The sequence below is a fragment of the Elephas maximus genome, chromosome 24 (genome assembly GCF_024166365.1).
Source record: "Elephas maximus indicus isolate mEleMax1 chromosome 24, mEleMax1 primary haplotype, whole genome shotgun sequence".
NCBI classification, from domain to species: domain Eukaryota; kingdom Metazoa; phylum Chordata; class Mammalia; order Proboscidea; family Elephantidae; genus Elephas; species Elephas maximus.
The window spans coordinates 49,583,074-49,597,929 of NC_064842.1; the positions used below are offsets into that span (position 1 = coordinate 49,583,074).

Consider the following 14,856-nt stretch of genomic DNA (forward strand, 5'->3'; position numbering starts at 1 on the left):
TTCACAGTTCTGATTTTTCGACATGTAACCATTGTTAAAATAGAATAAGAATAATGACTCCAGATTCCTGGAGTTTCTTTGGTCATGGATAAACTCTCTTTTATGTAGAAAAGATTCTACAACTCGTCCACAACTGGTAGGACAGCCTGTAGTACTCATCCTTGTGGTACTTGTTATCTGTTATTGTAATGGAAATACTTATTTGGTATATAACCTCAATTGCATGTTACTCGTAAATGATAAAATCTTTCTTTTGTAGGAATACCTACCTATGTATTGCTGAATACTTCTGGAATTTCCATTCCAGCTAGAGTAGATCGTCTTGAACTTCTAAGTATATCAGGCAGTTCTCTCAAGACTGTGCCTATTAAATACTACCCAGATCAAAAACCTTATGGCATATGGAATATTTCTGACTTCATTCCACCAAATGAAGCTTTCTTTCTTAAAGTCACAGGCTATGATAAGGATGGTTATCTCTTCCAGAGAGTGTCAAGTGTTTCCTTCTCTAGTATTGTCCCAGGTGAGACATTTTCTTTTTTTTTAACACTAGCATATTTTGCTATTGATGGCTTAAGGGGGTTGGTATGGTCAGATAGGTTTAAAAAAAAAAAAACTATAAATCATAAATAATATTCTCACATTTAACTGTTACCAAATTAATGGGTGTTCACATTTAGGTAACACAATTATTTTTCACCATAAAATAACACATCTGAAATTTCATGTTAAGTCTTATTGATCATAAAATCCCAAAACCAAACCCACTGCCACCCAGTCAGTTTCCATTCATAATGACCCTATAGGACAGAAAAGAATCACCCCATAGTGTTTCCAAGGTTGTAAGTACTTACGGAAGCAGACTGCCACATCTTTCTCCCTTGGAGCAGCTGGTGAGTTTTAACCGCTAACGTTTTGGTTAGCAGCCCAGTGCTTTAACCACTGTGCCATCAGGGCTCTACTGATCATAGATCTGGGAATTTTTATTTCTTAGTGAATGTAAGAAACTCAAACTAGGAAACTCTGGTACCCTTCCTCCTCCTAAAAAAGACTGGCACATATGTTTGGTTAAACTGTCTAAATTGAGTAAATGTTTACATATTGAAAACTATATAACTTTCTCCTCCAAGAACAGTAGTTCATTGTAAATGAGCGGTGATTACTCTGGCTTTATTTATTTTGTTTATTAGTTAACTCCACAAAAACAAACCCATAGCTGTTGAGTCGATTCCGACTCATAGCTACCCTGTAGGACAGAGTGGAACTGCTCCATAGAGTTTCTAAGGCTATAATCTTTCTGGAAGCAGACTGCCACATCTTTCTCCCATGGAGTAGCTGGTAGATTTGAACCACTGACCCTTCTGTTAGCAGCTGAGCAAGAGCTTAACCACTGTGCCACCAGTTCTCCTGGTTAGTTACTTAGTTAATTCTAATTTAGTTACTTATATTATTTGCTACTAGACAGAGATGAAATCACAGGGTACGGACTATTTGGTGGCATCAGCTATATTTGCACTATTTCTGAAGGCTAATGGCTAAACTCTGACCAAAACTTTCGGACTTTAGCTTGCACCATTGACTGACAAAGGTATAGAGGATTATTTTCTAAAATTATGCTATCGGGTAGAGGAACAAGAGTTTACCATTTTATACCCAAGGTTGTGGTCTGGGAAATTCTGTAACCCATAGCCCATTGCCGTTGAGTCACTTCCGACTCATAGCTACCCTAGAGGACAGAGTAGAATTGCCCCATAGTGTTTCCAAGGCTGTAATCTTTATGTAAGCAAACTGCCACATCTTCCTTCTGCCAAGCAGCTCATGCATTCAAATCACCGACCTTTTGGTTACTGACCAAGCGCTTTATCCACTGCGCCACCAGGGTTCCCTTGGGAAATTCTGTCACTGTTGTTTAATAGTTGTAGAATGGTGAGAGTAGAACCAACCTAAATATTTTCTCATATACAGTATTCAAAGTTAGTCAGTGTAGCACCCAATTTGAATGTTACAAAATGTATTTAATTTTTGAAATACCCGATGTATTTGACTCTAGGATATGTGGGTTATTTTCATACTTTTATATTTTTGAAATTAAAACATGCCTTGCAATTGATAATGTAACATATTTGACAGTTTTTTTTCTTTTTCCTATCTTATTGGTAGAAAAAATAATTTTGTGTCTTAAAATCAGTGGAGGTTTAGATTCAGTCAATACCATATTTAATGAATACCCAAAAAGATATCCGGAAATGAATGGGCTTTGAACCAATAAAGGTAGTTAATATGATTTTTCAGGGATTTGGATTAATTGGAATGCAGAGAGTTTCTTGGCATAATATGACTATAATGCTTGTGAACAGATTCACAGGAAATGCTCAACAGTTTTGTGACCTTCTTGCCCATGTTCTTTTTTTCTAGATGCTCCCAAAGTTACAATGCCCAAGAAAACCCCAGGATATTACCTGCAGCCAGGCCTAATTCCCTGCTCTGTTGAGAGTCTTTTGCCTTTTACTTTGAGCTTTGTCAGAAATGGAGTTACACTCGGAGTAGACCAGTATTTAAAGTGTGTAAATGTTTCTTTTAATAATGATTTATAGCATTAAAATATGAATGCAAATAGATAATGATTTTGATGCACATTTTTTCTTGGAAATTCTCACTTAATTGCTCCATAGTCTTGGGATATAAAAAAAACAAACCAAACCCTTTGCCGTCGAGCCGATTCCAACTCACAGAGACCTATAAGACAGTAGAACTGCCTCATACGGCTTCCAAGGTTGTAGTCTTTAGGGAAGCAGAGTGCCACATCTTCCTTCTGTGGAACAGCTGATGGGTTCAAATTGCCAACCTTTTGGTTAGCAGCCAAGTGCTTAAACACTGTGACACCAGTGTTCCTGTCTTAGGATATAGCAGTGGTCACATCAGACATAAATCTGTGCCCTCCTGGAGCTTATATTGTAATTGACAGAGACAGACAAAATATAATAGATGTAATATTATAGTAAATTCTAGAGTATGTAAAAAAAAAATGTTCAAGGGTGGATTAAACTCTTATAGGATCAGAATTTTATATAATTAGGAATCCCTTGTTAAGGCAAAGAATACAAAATTATGAATACAAAGTTAAGGTAGTGGATGTTTTAAATGAGAGGCCTTAAAGCGTAATCTTTATTGGTTTCAGGGTAAATCTACCTCTGAATATGATTTTCAGTGATAAAATACTAAAACCAGTTGCCATTAAGTCAATTCTGATTGTGACCCCATGTGTGTCAGAGTAAAACTGTGCTCCATAGGGTTTTCAATGGCCAAGTTTTCAGAAGTAGATCACAGACCTTTCTTCAAAAGCACCTCTGGGTAGACTCAAACCCCCAACTTTTCAGTTGGCAGCTCAGTGCATTACCTGTTTGCATCACCCAGGGGCTCTTAAGACTTGGGGAAGAAAAGTAGAGCAAGTTAAATGGGATGAGGAATACTAGTAGTTGGGAGAGTATGGTTTTGGCTAAAAAAGCTCTGATGGAGCAGTGGTTAAGCACTCAGCTGCCAACCAAAAGGTCAGTGGTTTGAACCCACCAGCCACTCCATGGGAGAAAGATGTGGCAGTCTGCTTCCATAAAGATTTACAGCCCTGGAAACCCTGTGGGGCAGTTCTACCTTGTCCCATAGGGTCGTTATGAATTGGAATCGACTAGACATAGGTTTGGTTTTTGGGTTGGTTTTGGGTAAGTTGCAATTTTAAAATTGAGGATAAGGGGCATTAGACCAAAGACCTGACGATGGCGAGAGAGCCAGTTGCACGTGTCTAGGGTTAGAGTGTTCAGACAGCGGAAACAGCAACTGCAGTGCCCTGAGGCAGAAATGGACCAGTGGGGGAAAAAACAAAACAAAACAGGAAGGAGGTCAGTGTAGATGGATCCCAATAAGCCAGGAGGAGAAGGGTTGGGAATGAGGCTAGGGAGATGTGGTGTGTGCTAAGGGTGGAGGTACTGGTGGACCAGAACACATATAGCTAGTGCATATAACGATCAACAGGAGTGGGCCAGGAGGCACCAATTTTCCTTGTGAAGATGGGTGACTCCTTTAGACAAATCTCAGTAACTTAGTGATAGTTACTGAGTTCATTTTGAGAACTGGGAGGACGATGATTTCTGGAAAGTGTTGTTTTTAACTTACTGTAAAACAAAATACATTTTTGGGAAAAACTCTAGGAAATGTTTTATAAAACTTTTACACTGTTAATTCAATATTAACATAAGTAACTTCCATAGGACACTATTTGTCAATTTCAGTTTATACAATGCCTTTATGGGAGGTCATTTTAAGAAAAATCTATGACAGGAATGTTCATTATAATTTTAGAAAAATTTCCATTCCTTAAAGTTTGAACTGTTTCCTGCTACTATTTTTACATAGTACATCTCAGTGATTTACTTAGCTGCTGGTTAATACTCTCACCAGGATATCAAATGATGAAGCTATATGACTGATGGAGTCAAATAACTCTACTTCATATTTAAACAATAACCTTTTTTAGAGACACTTGGGAAACTTTATAAACATTAATTCATTACCTCCACACAGACTCTGGGAGGTAAGCCACAAAAATTCCTTTTCTCATTTTTCCAGCTCTGTGGCCCAAAGATATGACAAGCTTTGCTGATGTACATTAAGCATTTTGGATGTGAGGCGCTGGAGGCAAAATTAGTCATGGGTGATGATGGATTGATATTTCAGTCCTCATTTCGTCATGTATCTCTGCCTCATTTCCTCATATATCTCTGCCTCCTTTCCTCATATATCTCTGCCTCATTTCCTCGTATATCTCTGCCTCATTTCCTTGTATATCTCTGCCTCATTTCCTCATATATCTCTGCCTCCTTTCCTCATGTATCTCTGCCTCCTTTCCGCATATATCTCTGCCTCCTTTCCTCATATATCTCTGCCTCATTTCCTCATATATCTCTGCCTCATTTCCTCATGTGTCTCTGCCTCATTTCCTCACATATCTCTGCCTCATTTCCTCGTGTATCTCTGCCTCATTTCCTCGTGTATCTCTGCCTCATTTCCTCATATATCTCTGCCTCATTTACTCATGTATCTCTGCCTCATTTCCTCATATATCTCTGCCTCATTTCCTCATGTAACTCTGCCTCATTTATTCGTATACCTGTGCCTCATTTCCTCATATACCTCTGCCTCATTTCCTCACATATCTCGGCCTCATTTCCTCATATATCTCTGCCTCATTTCCTCATGTATCTCTGCCTCATTTCCTCATGTATCTCTGCCTCATTTCCTCGTATATCTCTGCCTCATTTACTCATATATCTCTGCCTTAGGTTTCCTAATAATTGAAGACATATGACTTAGTCTTTGTTTATGTCATCCACTTTGGTCACTAGGGAATGTAAGAGGGGATTTATCTGCGTTAGCAGCAGGACATATTTCTTCCTTATTTTTATGCTTTCTTCCCTATTTCCAAAGGCCACCCATGAGAACTTTTTAATTGTAGCCATATAGTGCTTAATGTTAACTGAGAAGGCTGCAAGAAAAAAAAGAATCGTTTTCATTCAGTATTTCTTAAACAAGAAAGGAACAAATACACCCACTCTTTGCTCATGGAAGTGGTGAGGTTCCAAAAACCAGGTCATTGTGCAAAAATCAGCATTATGTGAAAATGGAGGCTGACCACATCAGATCACAAAATGGGTGATAACTACATCATTACATAACTGACAACTTACATTATTACATAACTGCCAGCCCAGTCAAGTTGACACAACCTTAACCATCACAGCCAGCATTGCTCTCGCCTTGTACCTTGGCATTCGTTACTGTCTAACGTAAAAAATTGTTAATGTGTAAAATAGTCAGATAGTAGATTTTTTACTGTTGTCGTAAATGTGAAATGTCAGATAATGAGATAATCAATAAGTGAGGAGTAGATATATAACAATAAAGAACATTCTCCAATCAGTAAACTAGTTATGTGCCTTTGAACAAATTACCTGTCCTTCCTTCTAGATTTCCATTTTCTTGCTTTGTAAATGCGGAACTTGGGACTACAAGAATAGTCACTTTTTGTCCCAAAATTTCCATGAATCTAAGCTTTTGATAAATTCTAATATATGCTCAGCTCTGAAGTAGACACTGCAAAGAACACTAAACACTTATGTATTCCAAATTCCTACCTTCCTGGAGTTTACCAATACCGAGATGATAACATTATTTACAAAGCTGTACTTAATATACTGTTATTAAGCATTCAGGATACAGCTTAGGTGATCAGGGCACTATGGAGTTGAGTAATATTTCATTGTCTCCTGAAAGTGACAGTAAGGACCAGTGGTACATAATGCGTACAGAATTAAGTTAGGAAACAACATCAAACAGCCTATAAATGAGTACTGAAGTGAAGATTCTTAGCTACTGAAATATCTGGAGTAGTGACCTTGCTTAGTTTTTTGCCGATATGATGATAAGAACCTGTGTCTTAACTTCCTCTTAAAAACCCTAGGTCAGCGATGAATCCAGATTAAGAGCTTAGTAAGTTCTTCATGGTTATTTGGTGATTGGTGTGGTTTGTTTGGATAAGGAGTGACCTGGATTTATCATTATGAGGTATTACATATTATGCCACATTCAGACTCCAGTTGGAGATGTTGACTATGCAGTAGGCTTTGTATTTAATCTGTATCTTGAGTGTTTAACAAGAGCATGAACAGCTAAAGATAATTGCAAGAAAAAAATGAGAACATTTATGATATTTCAACCATATTATAAAACAGGGTAATACCTGTTTTTGTAGATGATTGGAATCTTTCAAACAAGGATTAAATATTCATTACTTGGACACTTAAAGGAAATGAGAAATAATTTCACTGGTGTTAGAGGACAAAGAATAAGTATTAAATGAATGGATGAACGATTTAACAGGGATTAAAATTTTTTTTTTCTAAAACGTCGATCTTGACAATAAACATAATTATTTTCATTCTTCATTGTATGTGTGTGTGTGTATAATCAGATATGGTATATAGCTCCATATGGAACTTATATATAAGAAAGTTAAGGACAATTTATCTTCTTAGAATAAAAAAGTCCTGTTTTCTCCCTTCAAAATTTTCAATTACCTGGTTAAATTGCTTTGACTAAGAACCTCATGCAACATGACCAAAAACTGGAAAAGATAGGGGAAGGAAGGAGGGCTTTATAACCATTTCTCCCGTCAGCTCTATCATCTTCTATTTTGACATAGTCAGAAAATGTTTCCTTAAAGACATTTTCAGTCTCCATAATTTATCTGGCCTTTGTTGTATCTTTTGCTCAGAGCAGAAGAGCTTAACTTTCTAATTATGGGAGGAAAAAAAGCAGTGTCTCATTCTGTAATTCAAAGTTATATAAGAACTTTGCGGCTTCATTTATTTTCTTTCTAGCATTCTTTTAAACGAATGCTTCAAAACGAATACTGAAATCATTATTTTCCACTTGCTCTTGTTTTTATAGTAACTGAAAGGCTCTCTTTTCTTACCCCAGAGAATCTGCCAGTGTGAACTGGGAGATTGAGAAAGTTACGTTATCTGACGAAGGCTTCTATGAATGCGTAGCCATCAGCAGTGCAGGCACTGGACAGGCACAGACTTTTTTTGACGTATCAGGTAAGTATCACTAGTGTCTTTGTAGTTGCCTGAGTATTGACGCAGTTATAGAGATGGGTTATTTGCTAATCATTTTGCATTTATACAATTTTCCTTATGATTATTTGATTATAATCTATCTCCGCACTGAATCTGAACCCAAATCCTGGCTTTAACACATATCAGCTGTATGACCTGGGTCAATTACTCAACACTTAGTGCTTTGGCTTCCCAATCTACAAAATGAGGATAGTAATGGTCTCTATCTCATGAAGAAACTATGTGGATTAAACTAGATAATATGTAAAGTATATAGAAGAGAGCTTGACACATAGAAGCACTTAATAGACACTAGGTTTTATTGTCATCAACAGTGGGCTTAAACATAGCAATGATTGTGAGGATGGCACAGGACTGGGCAGTGTTTTGTTCTGTTTTACATAGGGTCGCTATGAGTTGGAATTGACTCCATGGCACCTAACAACAACAAATCATCATAATCATGATTGTTATTATTGATTTTTTTTTTTTATTATAGTGGCTTAATAAAATTTTTTACATGGTCATATAAACTTTCTTTTCCTGGCTCCTGTATTCATAGTGAGCAGAGTGCTCTTATCAGTGGGTTCTGACATCTAAATTGAAGACAATTATGAAAGTGAGCAGATTCTAGGAACACGGGATCTCAATGACAATACTGGTACTAAGGAAGGTGGAAGGAATGCTAATTATTTTACATTCAGATTGTATGTTTCCTATGAATAAATGGAAGACAATTCTCATGATATTTGTGAGAGAGAATACAGTAAATTGAAAAAAATTTGTTTTCCTCTAATTACCAGAATTCTTACCAAAAAAAAAAAAAAAAGGATAACCATATATAATCAGTGATCAGGATTTAAGTAAACACTTACTTGGCATAGACCTAGAACTTTATTGGACACTTTGTTTTGACTGAATTCTTTTCTCCTTGCCTTGCAGACTAGTGTTGCTGTTAGTTGTTTAATTGCAACCCTCTGCTGACCTAAATGTGGCTGCTTTTCTATGACTGCCAAGTTCATAAGGATGCTTGTGTCTGCTCTGAGCATAGATAGGCATTTTTCTCGAGACAACTTAAGACAAAAGAAGTTTTATAATTTTAAGGTTGTTTATAAGCCTAGAATTTGTTTTGCTTGCTGTCAATATGTCCAAACAGAACTTTAAAACGGAGGCGTGCAAGTCAGCCGAGTACCTTCTTCTTGCAGTAAAACTATTTGTATTCTCTTATTCTTAGAAAAATAAATCTTGTCTTCTGAAATGTTTTCAATTTAACCAGTTGACATACATCATAAACTATTTGTTTTTTTTTTCTTTTTCATCTCCAATAATCTAGGCAAGCACTGGAATGGTGTCAACATTCTTGAGCTTCTGGGAAAACAAACACTTGAGCATTTGAGTTTTTTTCCCAGTATATTAATTAAGGGAAGGACAACAGGGAAGAGGGTTGAGTGAGCTGATTCAGACGTCTTGCAGAAATAACTGGGAAGTGCCAGCAAGAACTTGTAAACTGACTGTTATGAACTTGTCTCAGTTGTGTCAGTAACTTCCATGTGTGTGTTCCACACATGCCCTTCTAGTATGAATCCTCCCTCAGTTTTGAGGCTCCTTCTCTGGTCCCTTAATCCTAGCCTCAGTCAGGCTTTCACTTAGGCCTGCTGCCCCTCATACTTCCAGGACCAGTCATTTCTGGTAATCTATAATCTTGGCTGCCTTCTCAAACTGCTATAGTTTCCCCCCATCATTTCCTCCCTCCCTACCAAATCATTTCACACTTGCATAAATATTTCGGTGGGCATAAGATTTATTATCTCCAGGTATCTGTGCAGTGGTGGTATTGTATATCATTATTCCAAATTTCATCTCCCCCTGTATGTTATAGGAAAGCTGGCATTTTACATATTTGCATTTGTATTTGGACAGGAAATAGACTCTAATGCAGAGAATTGCATGCAAGAGGGTTATTGGGGAGTTCTCCAGGGCAAAGCACATGCTAGAGAGTAAGGGAAGTGGGAGAACCTGAGCTGTGATGCAATTGCAACAGGGGCCTCCACTGATCCTACGGGGACCTCTGGAGATGTGGTGGCCTGGAATTGAGGCAAGAGAGTTGACCTTTGCTTCTTCATTGAAAAATCACCGCGTGAGGGTTGCCGTGGGAAGGGGGCCTAGTCTTGACTGAGTCAATAGCCAACAATCAGGCAGCTGGGGAAATGAGTGTGTCGGTCATGAAGAGGAATCTGGGCATACACTGAGTGTCCACAACACGCCTATAATGACTTTTGCATTTTCTAAATACTTCCTAAAATCCCTAGTATAGTTGAAGAGATTCATTTAAAGAGAGAAAAAAAAATATGTATATATATAAAACATGTTGTGATCTGCAGAAGATTTTGATAGAACGTGAATATGTACACGCACACACAATCAATTTCAGGTTTAAATAGTTTCAGTTTTAAATAGTATAGCAGAAGGGTAAAATTTAATCTTCAATGTTCTGATACTCTTTTGCATTTAAACTAAAACAGACAGATGGATTTCCAGCTAACATAGATTTCCATAGTATTTATTGCTGTGTTATTGCTCAATAGTGGTTTCTCACATCAAATAATTTTAAAGCATATGGGCCTTACAGCTAACTAGAGCAATATGCGATTCTGTCCAGAAATGTTGGTTAGATATTTAACTAGCAATTGGCTTTTGGCAACTTCTGAAATATACATCCAAGACAATGCTTTTTGTGTACATCTGTGTATATATGACTTTATTAAAGGACTAACCCTACTATTCATTTAACCTTCTTAAAACCATTACCCATGCTGGCTGGGGGAATAATTGTCTTATTCTGTTGCCATGCATGTCTTGTTAATGAGATTTTAACCCTACTTATTATAAGGAACCTTGGAGCCCTGGTGGCGCAGCAGTTAAGACCTTGGCTGCTAACCAAAAGTTTGACAGTTTGAATCTACTAGCTGCTCGTTGGAAACCCTATGGGGCAGTTCTCCTCTGGCCTATAGAGCCACTATGAGTTGGAATTGACTTGATGGCAATGGGTTTGGTTTATATTAGATATTGGCACATCTTTCCTGTGTCTACTATATTTTGTGGGCTATTTTCTTTAAAACGCTAAATATGTATATGCATATTTAAATTTTTTAAAATATCTATAAATTCGACTTTCATCAAAACTCAATACAATATTTGCCTCATTCCACAGTCCTAAATAGTCTAATCGTATCTTTTTGCCGTGCTTCTTCTACTCTTACATGTCTATAGTTTATAGATTTGGGCTGGGGTATACTTTAGTATACAAATGCGTGCTACATTTTGAACACATCTTTTAAATCAGTGACAGCATTCTTGAGGTCATAGGCATATGCATTCATCAATAACTTCTGTTGTCCTACATATTTCGTATTAGCTCTTCAATAAATACTCATTAAATTTTCAAACCATATCTGTAAGTGAGCAAAATGGCCTTTGGATCTCATGATTTGAACCTTTTGATTTCACACAGAGCCCCCTCCTATCATCCAAGTGCCTAATAATATTACAATCACTCCTGGAGAAAGAACAGTTTTGACCTGTCTTGTCGTCAGTGCAGTGGATTACAATCTAACCTGGCAGAGGAATGACAGAGATATCAAACTGGCAGACCCAGCGAGAATTAAGGTCTTGGCTAACCTCTCATTGGAGCTCAAGAATGTCAAGTTCAGTGATGCCGGAGCATATCACTGTATCGCTTCCAGTGAAGGAGGATCATCAGCTGCTTCAGTGTTCCTCACAGTACAAGGTATGGTACTTGTGTTAACTTCTGAATTATGGTATTTTTCTGTCTTCCTCCTTAGATCACTGTCCTCTCAAGCCTGCCACCAAAGAGTGACAGTATCTACACAAACAGTGACAGTTTTGAATGATAGGATGCTTGTGTCTTTTCAGTGGTCTATAGCTGTCTAAACTGGAAACTAAGACATCATTAACGAATAGATGAGTTTAAAACAAACAAAATTAACCCTACTAGTTGGGTAGTTGAAGAGTTTTATTTTAGGAGAATATAAATAGAAATTGTCTTTGAATGGTTTAATAGTTTAAAAATGTGAATTAAAAAAATTTCTAATTGTTTTAATAATTTTTTCATAAAGTTCCCTCACAATTTTGAGTACTATATTATTTGTGTATATAACTAATTCAGTTATTTTAAATAAAAATTTACGATGCTTCTCGTCTCAGTAAAGTTTTTCTGAAACTTAAGCAGAGTTTTTAACCTTATTTGTTGCCGACATGCACACACACCCATGCACATATACACAGTCCTTAGTAAATTATAAAGTAATGGTAAACTGTTCTTGAGTTATGTCTAAATAGACTAAATGTTCAGATAGCTGAAAACAAGTGTGTTAAAAGTGTGTATTAAACTATATATCTCATTAAAGACTGTCAAATGAAGATTAGAAACATCTCTAAATCTTCACTTTATTAAAATTACATTTGGCTTCCAAATGTCTCTAGGCTAGCTGGGAGTCTAAACGTAATGAGCAAATTACTGTCAGCAGTTTTTCACTATAAAACTGAAAGGTTTAGTTGCTGCCCCAGCAAAGTATTTCATTTCAAATCCCTGATGTGGAAGACTGGTTACATCAGAATTGGGCCTGGCTATTTGGTTATGGTATTGGAACAAGTTTACAACGTGCCTGAAGTAACACTCTCATGTGATTTTAACAAGATTATCTAGGCAAATGACCATTGAGTTTCAAATGAATATTATTAATGGCAGAAAAGTGAAACTATGGTGAGAATTAACAAAACGGCTGATGTCTGATTCTGGTTTTCTTCCTGGTTTCTGAGATATATTCTGCAATCCGAGTATGTGTCTTTTGTTAGTTGAGTGAGTGAAATCTCTAGGGAAACATTGCTTTTATAAATGGTTCACTACATTTCCACATGGTTATACTGCCTAGATAATGTGACAATCTAAGTCGAAATATGATTTACAAGAACTTTGGAAAAATTGAACGAAACAGATTGTTTCAGATAAAATAAATGACAACGAACTTCTGAAATTCGATCTTGGTTCTTGAGCTGAAGTTCCTGAGAAAGGAAAAGCAAAATAAAATCAGAACCTTCCTTGTATCCCCAGGTTCAGTTTTTAGACCATTAATATTCATTTTAGTGCATTAGAGCAGTGATTCTTCAACCTCTGTGGATAAGGAGTTATCCAAAGAACTTGTTAAAAATGAAAAGCAGATTCCTAACCCCAACCTTGGTGGCATAGTGGTTAAAAGCTATGGCTGCTAACTAAAAGGTCAGCACTTTGAATCCGCTGGGTGCTCCTCGGAAACCCTGTGTGGCAGTTCTACTCTGTCCTATAAGGAAGGTCACTATGAGTCAGAATTGACTCAATAGCAACGGGTTTGGTTTTGGTTTAATCCCATGTCCAAAGACTCTGATTCTATAGGTCTACTGTGGGGACCGTAAAGCTGTATTTTTAGTAGGCAGCTAGGGTAATTCCAACAACAACTGAAAGGAGCATTTAAATCTTTTCTACAGAGTGAGCTGTATTACCTAGAAATGCATATTTTTAAGGGAAGCCCTGGACTCTTTTTTAGCTAGTAAAATAGAATCATTATTATCCAGTGATTTAAATAAGTGTTGAGGTAAGATGTTATATACTATGTTTTTATGCAAATGTGCACCTCTGACATTTGTTTGCCAACCACTGCCTCCCCCATGAGGTATTTTTGTAAGCAGGCTATGCTAGTTTTTTTTACAGCAACATAGTTGTGATGTAAATGATCTGCTGTGATGTAAATCCATTTAGAGTCATTCTTTTATGACTTGTCAAGTTGGCCTTGAGCTTGACAAAAAAATGTTGATGAATAAGCATGTTTTAAGAACCTAACAAAAAAATATATTCTTGAATTTATGACACTGTTTAATAGGAAATGAGAGACTGTAGCTACTTGTGGCCATCTGTATTATTTTATGGTTGCATGCAGTATTGAAAAACTATGGATATTTGATAAAGGAAACTGCTATACCCAGGGATATAATTCCTGAGAATATTAATAGAGTTAATGATATGGCTGTAAACTATTGGCATTGTCTTCTATTATAAATTAATTATGTTTTATGCAGTTAAATGTTTTAAAAAGCAGGAATAAAAACGTTCTAGAAAATTTCAAAGATAAAATAGTTACCTGAATTGAATGAATACTTAGAAATAGTTTTCTTGCTTACAGGGAACCGATAGCTTAATTCATAGCCTCATTTTATGTCGTTATGCCTCCACAGGTCTGTTTGGAAGCTGTATATATCTGGAATACTTTTTTTTTTATATAATTTTTATTGTGCTTTAATTTTTTTTTTAAGTGAAAGTTTACAAATCAAGTCAGTCACACATAAGCCTATATACACCTTACTACATACTCCCATTTGCTCTCCCCCCTAATGAGTCAGCCCGCTCCCTCCCTCCAGTCTCTCCTTTTGTGACCGTTTTGCCAGTTTCTAACGCTCTCTACCCTCCCATCTCCCCTCCAGACCGGAGACCCCAACACAGTCTCAAGTGTCCACCCGATACAAGTAGCTCACTCTTCGTCAACATCTCTCTCCTACCCACTGTCCAGTCCCTTTCATGTCTGATGAGTTGTCGTCGGGAATGGTTCCTGTCCTGGGCCAACAGAAGGTTTGGGGACCATGACCGCCGGGATTCCTCTAGTCTCAGTCAGACCATCAAGTCTGGTCTTTTTATGAGAATTTGGGGTCTGCATCCCACTGTTCTGCTCCCTCAGGAGTTCTCTGTTGTGCTCCCTATCAGGGCAGTCATCTGAAATACTTTTAAGACTTAAAATCCATTGTTCATAGAATTTTGGTAGTTTTACAAAATATAATTTGCAAGAATTTTATGCTTTAAAATACGTATGTCTAGCTATCTCCTCACCTAACTAAAATATCTATAAGGATCTCAAAAAGACAAAAACTAAGAACACCGAAAACCAACAGTAGCAATTAACAGTGGGAAAAAACCTGGGAGGAATTTTATTTATATTATATAAAAATAGTTTGTATAATACGTATGTATAATATCCACTCACACCAACCCAGTTGCCATTGAGTCAATATACAGTAGAAGTGCTCCGTAGGATTTTCAGTGGCTGATTGTTCCAAAGTAGATCACCAGGCCTTTCTTCAGAGG

General features: G+C 37.0%; 1 protein-coding gene across 5 annotated transcripts in view; it reads left to right on the top strand.

The window, feature by feature from the left end:
- The window catches only part of HMCN1 (hemicentin 1), a 551,288-nt gene that overhangs the window by 219,343 nt on the left and 317,089 nt on the right, over positions 1-14,856 (top strand). For all 5 annotated transcript variants that reach the window (XM_049868532.1, XM_049868536.1, XM_049868533.1 and 2 more), the window contains exons 8-11: positions 260-523; positions 2,416-2,560; positions 7,531-7,652; positions 11,182-11,457. In XM_049868532.1, coding sequence (XP_049724489.1) covers positions 260-523; positions 2,416-2,560; positions 7,531-7,652; positions 11,182-11,457 — 807 coding nt within the window. The remainder of the gene's footprint in view (positions 1-259; positions 524-2,415; positions 2,561-7,530; positions 7,653-11,181; positions 11,458-14,856) is intronic.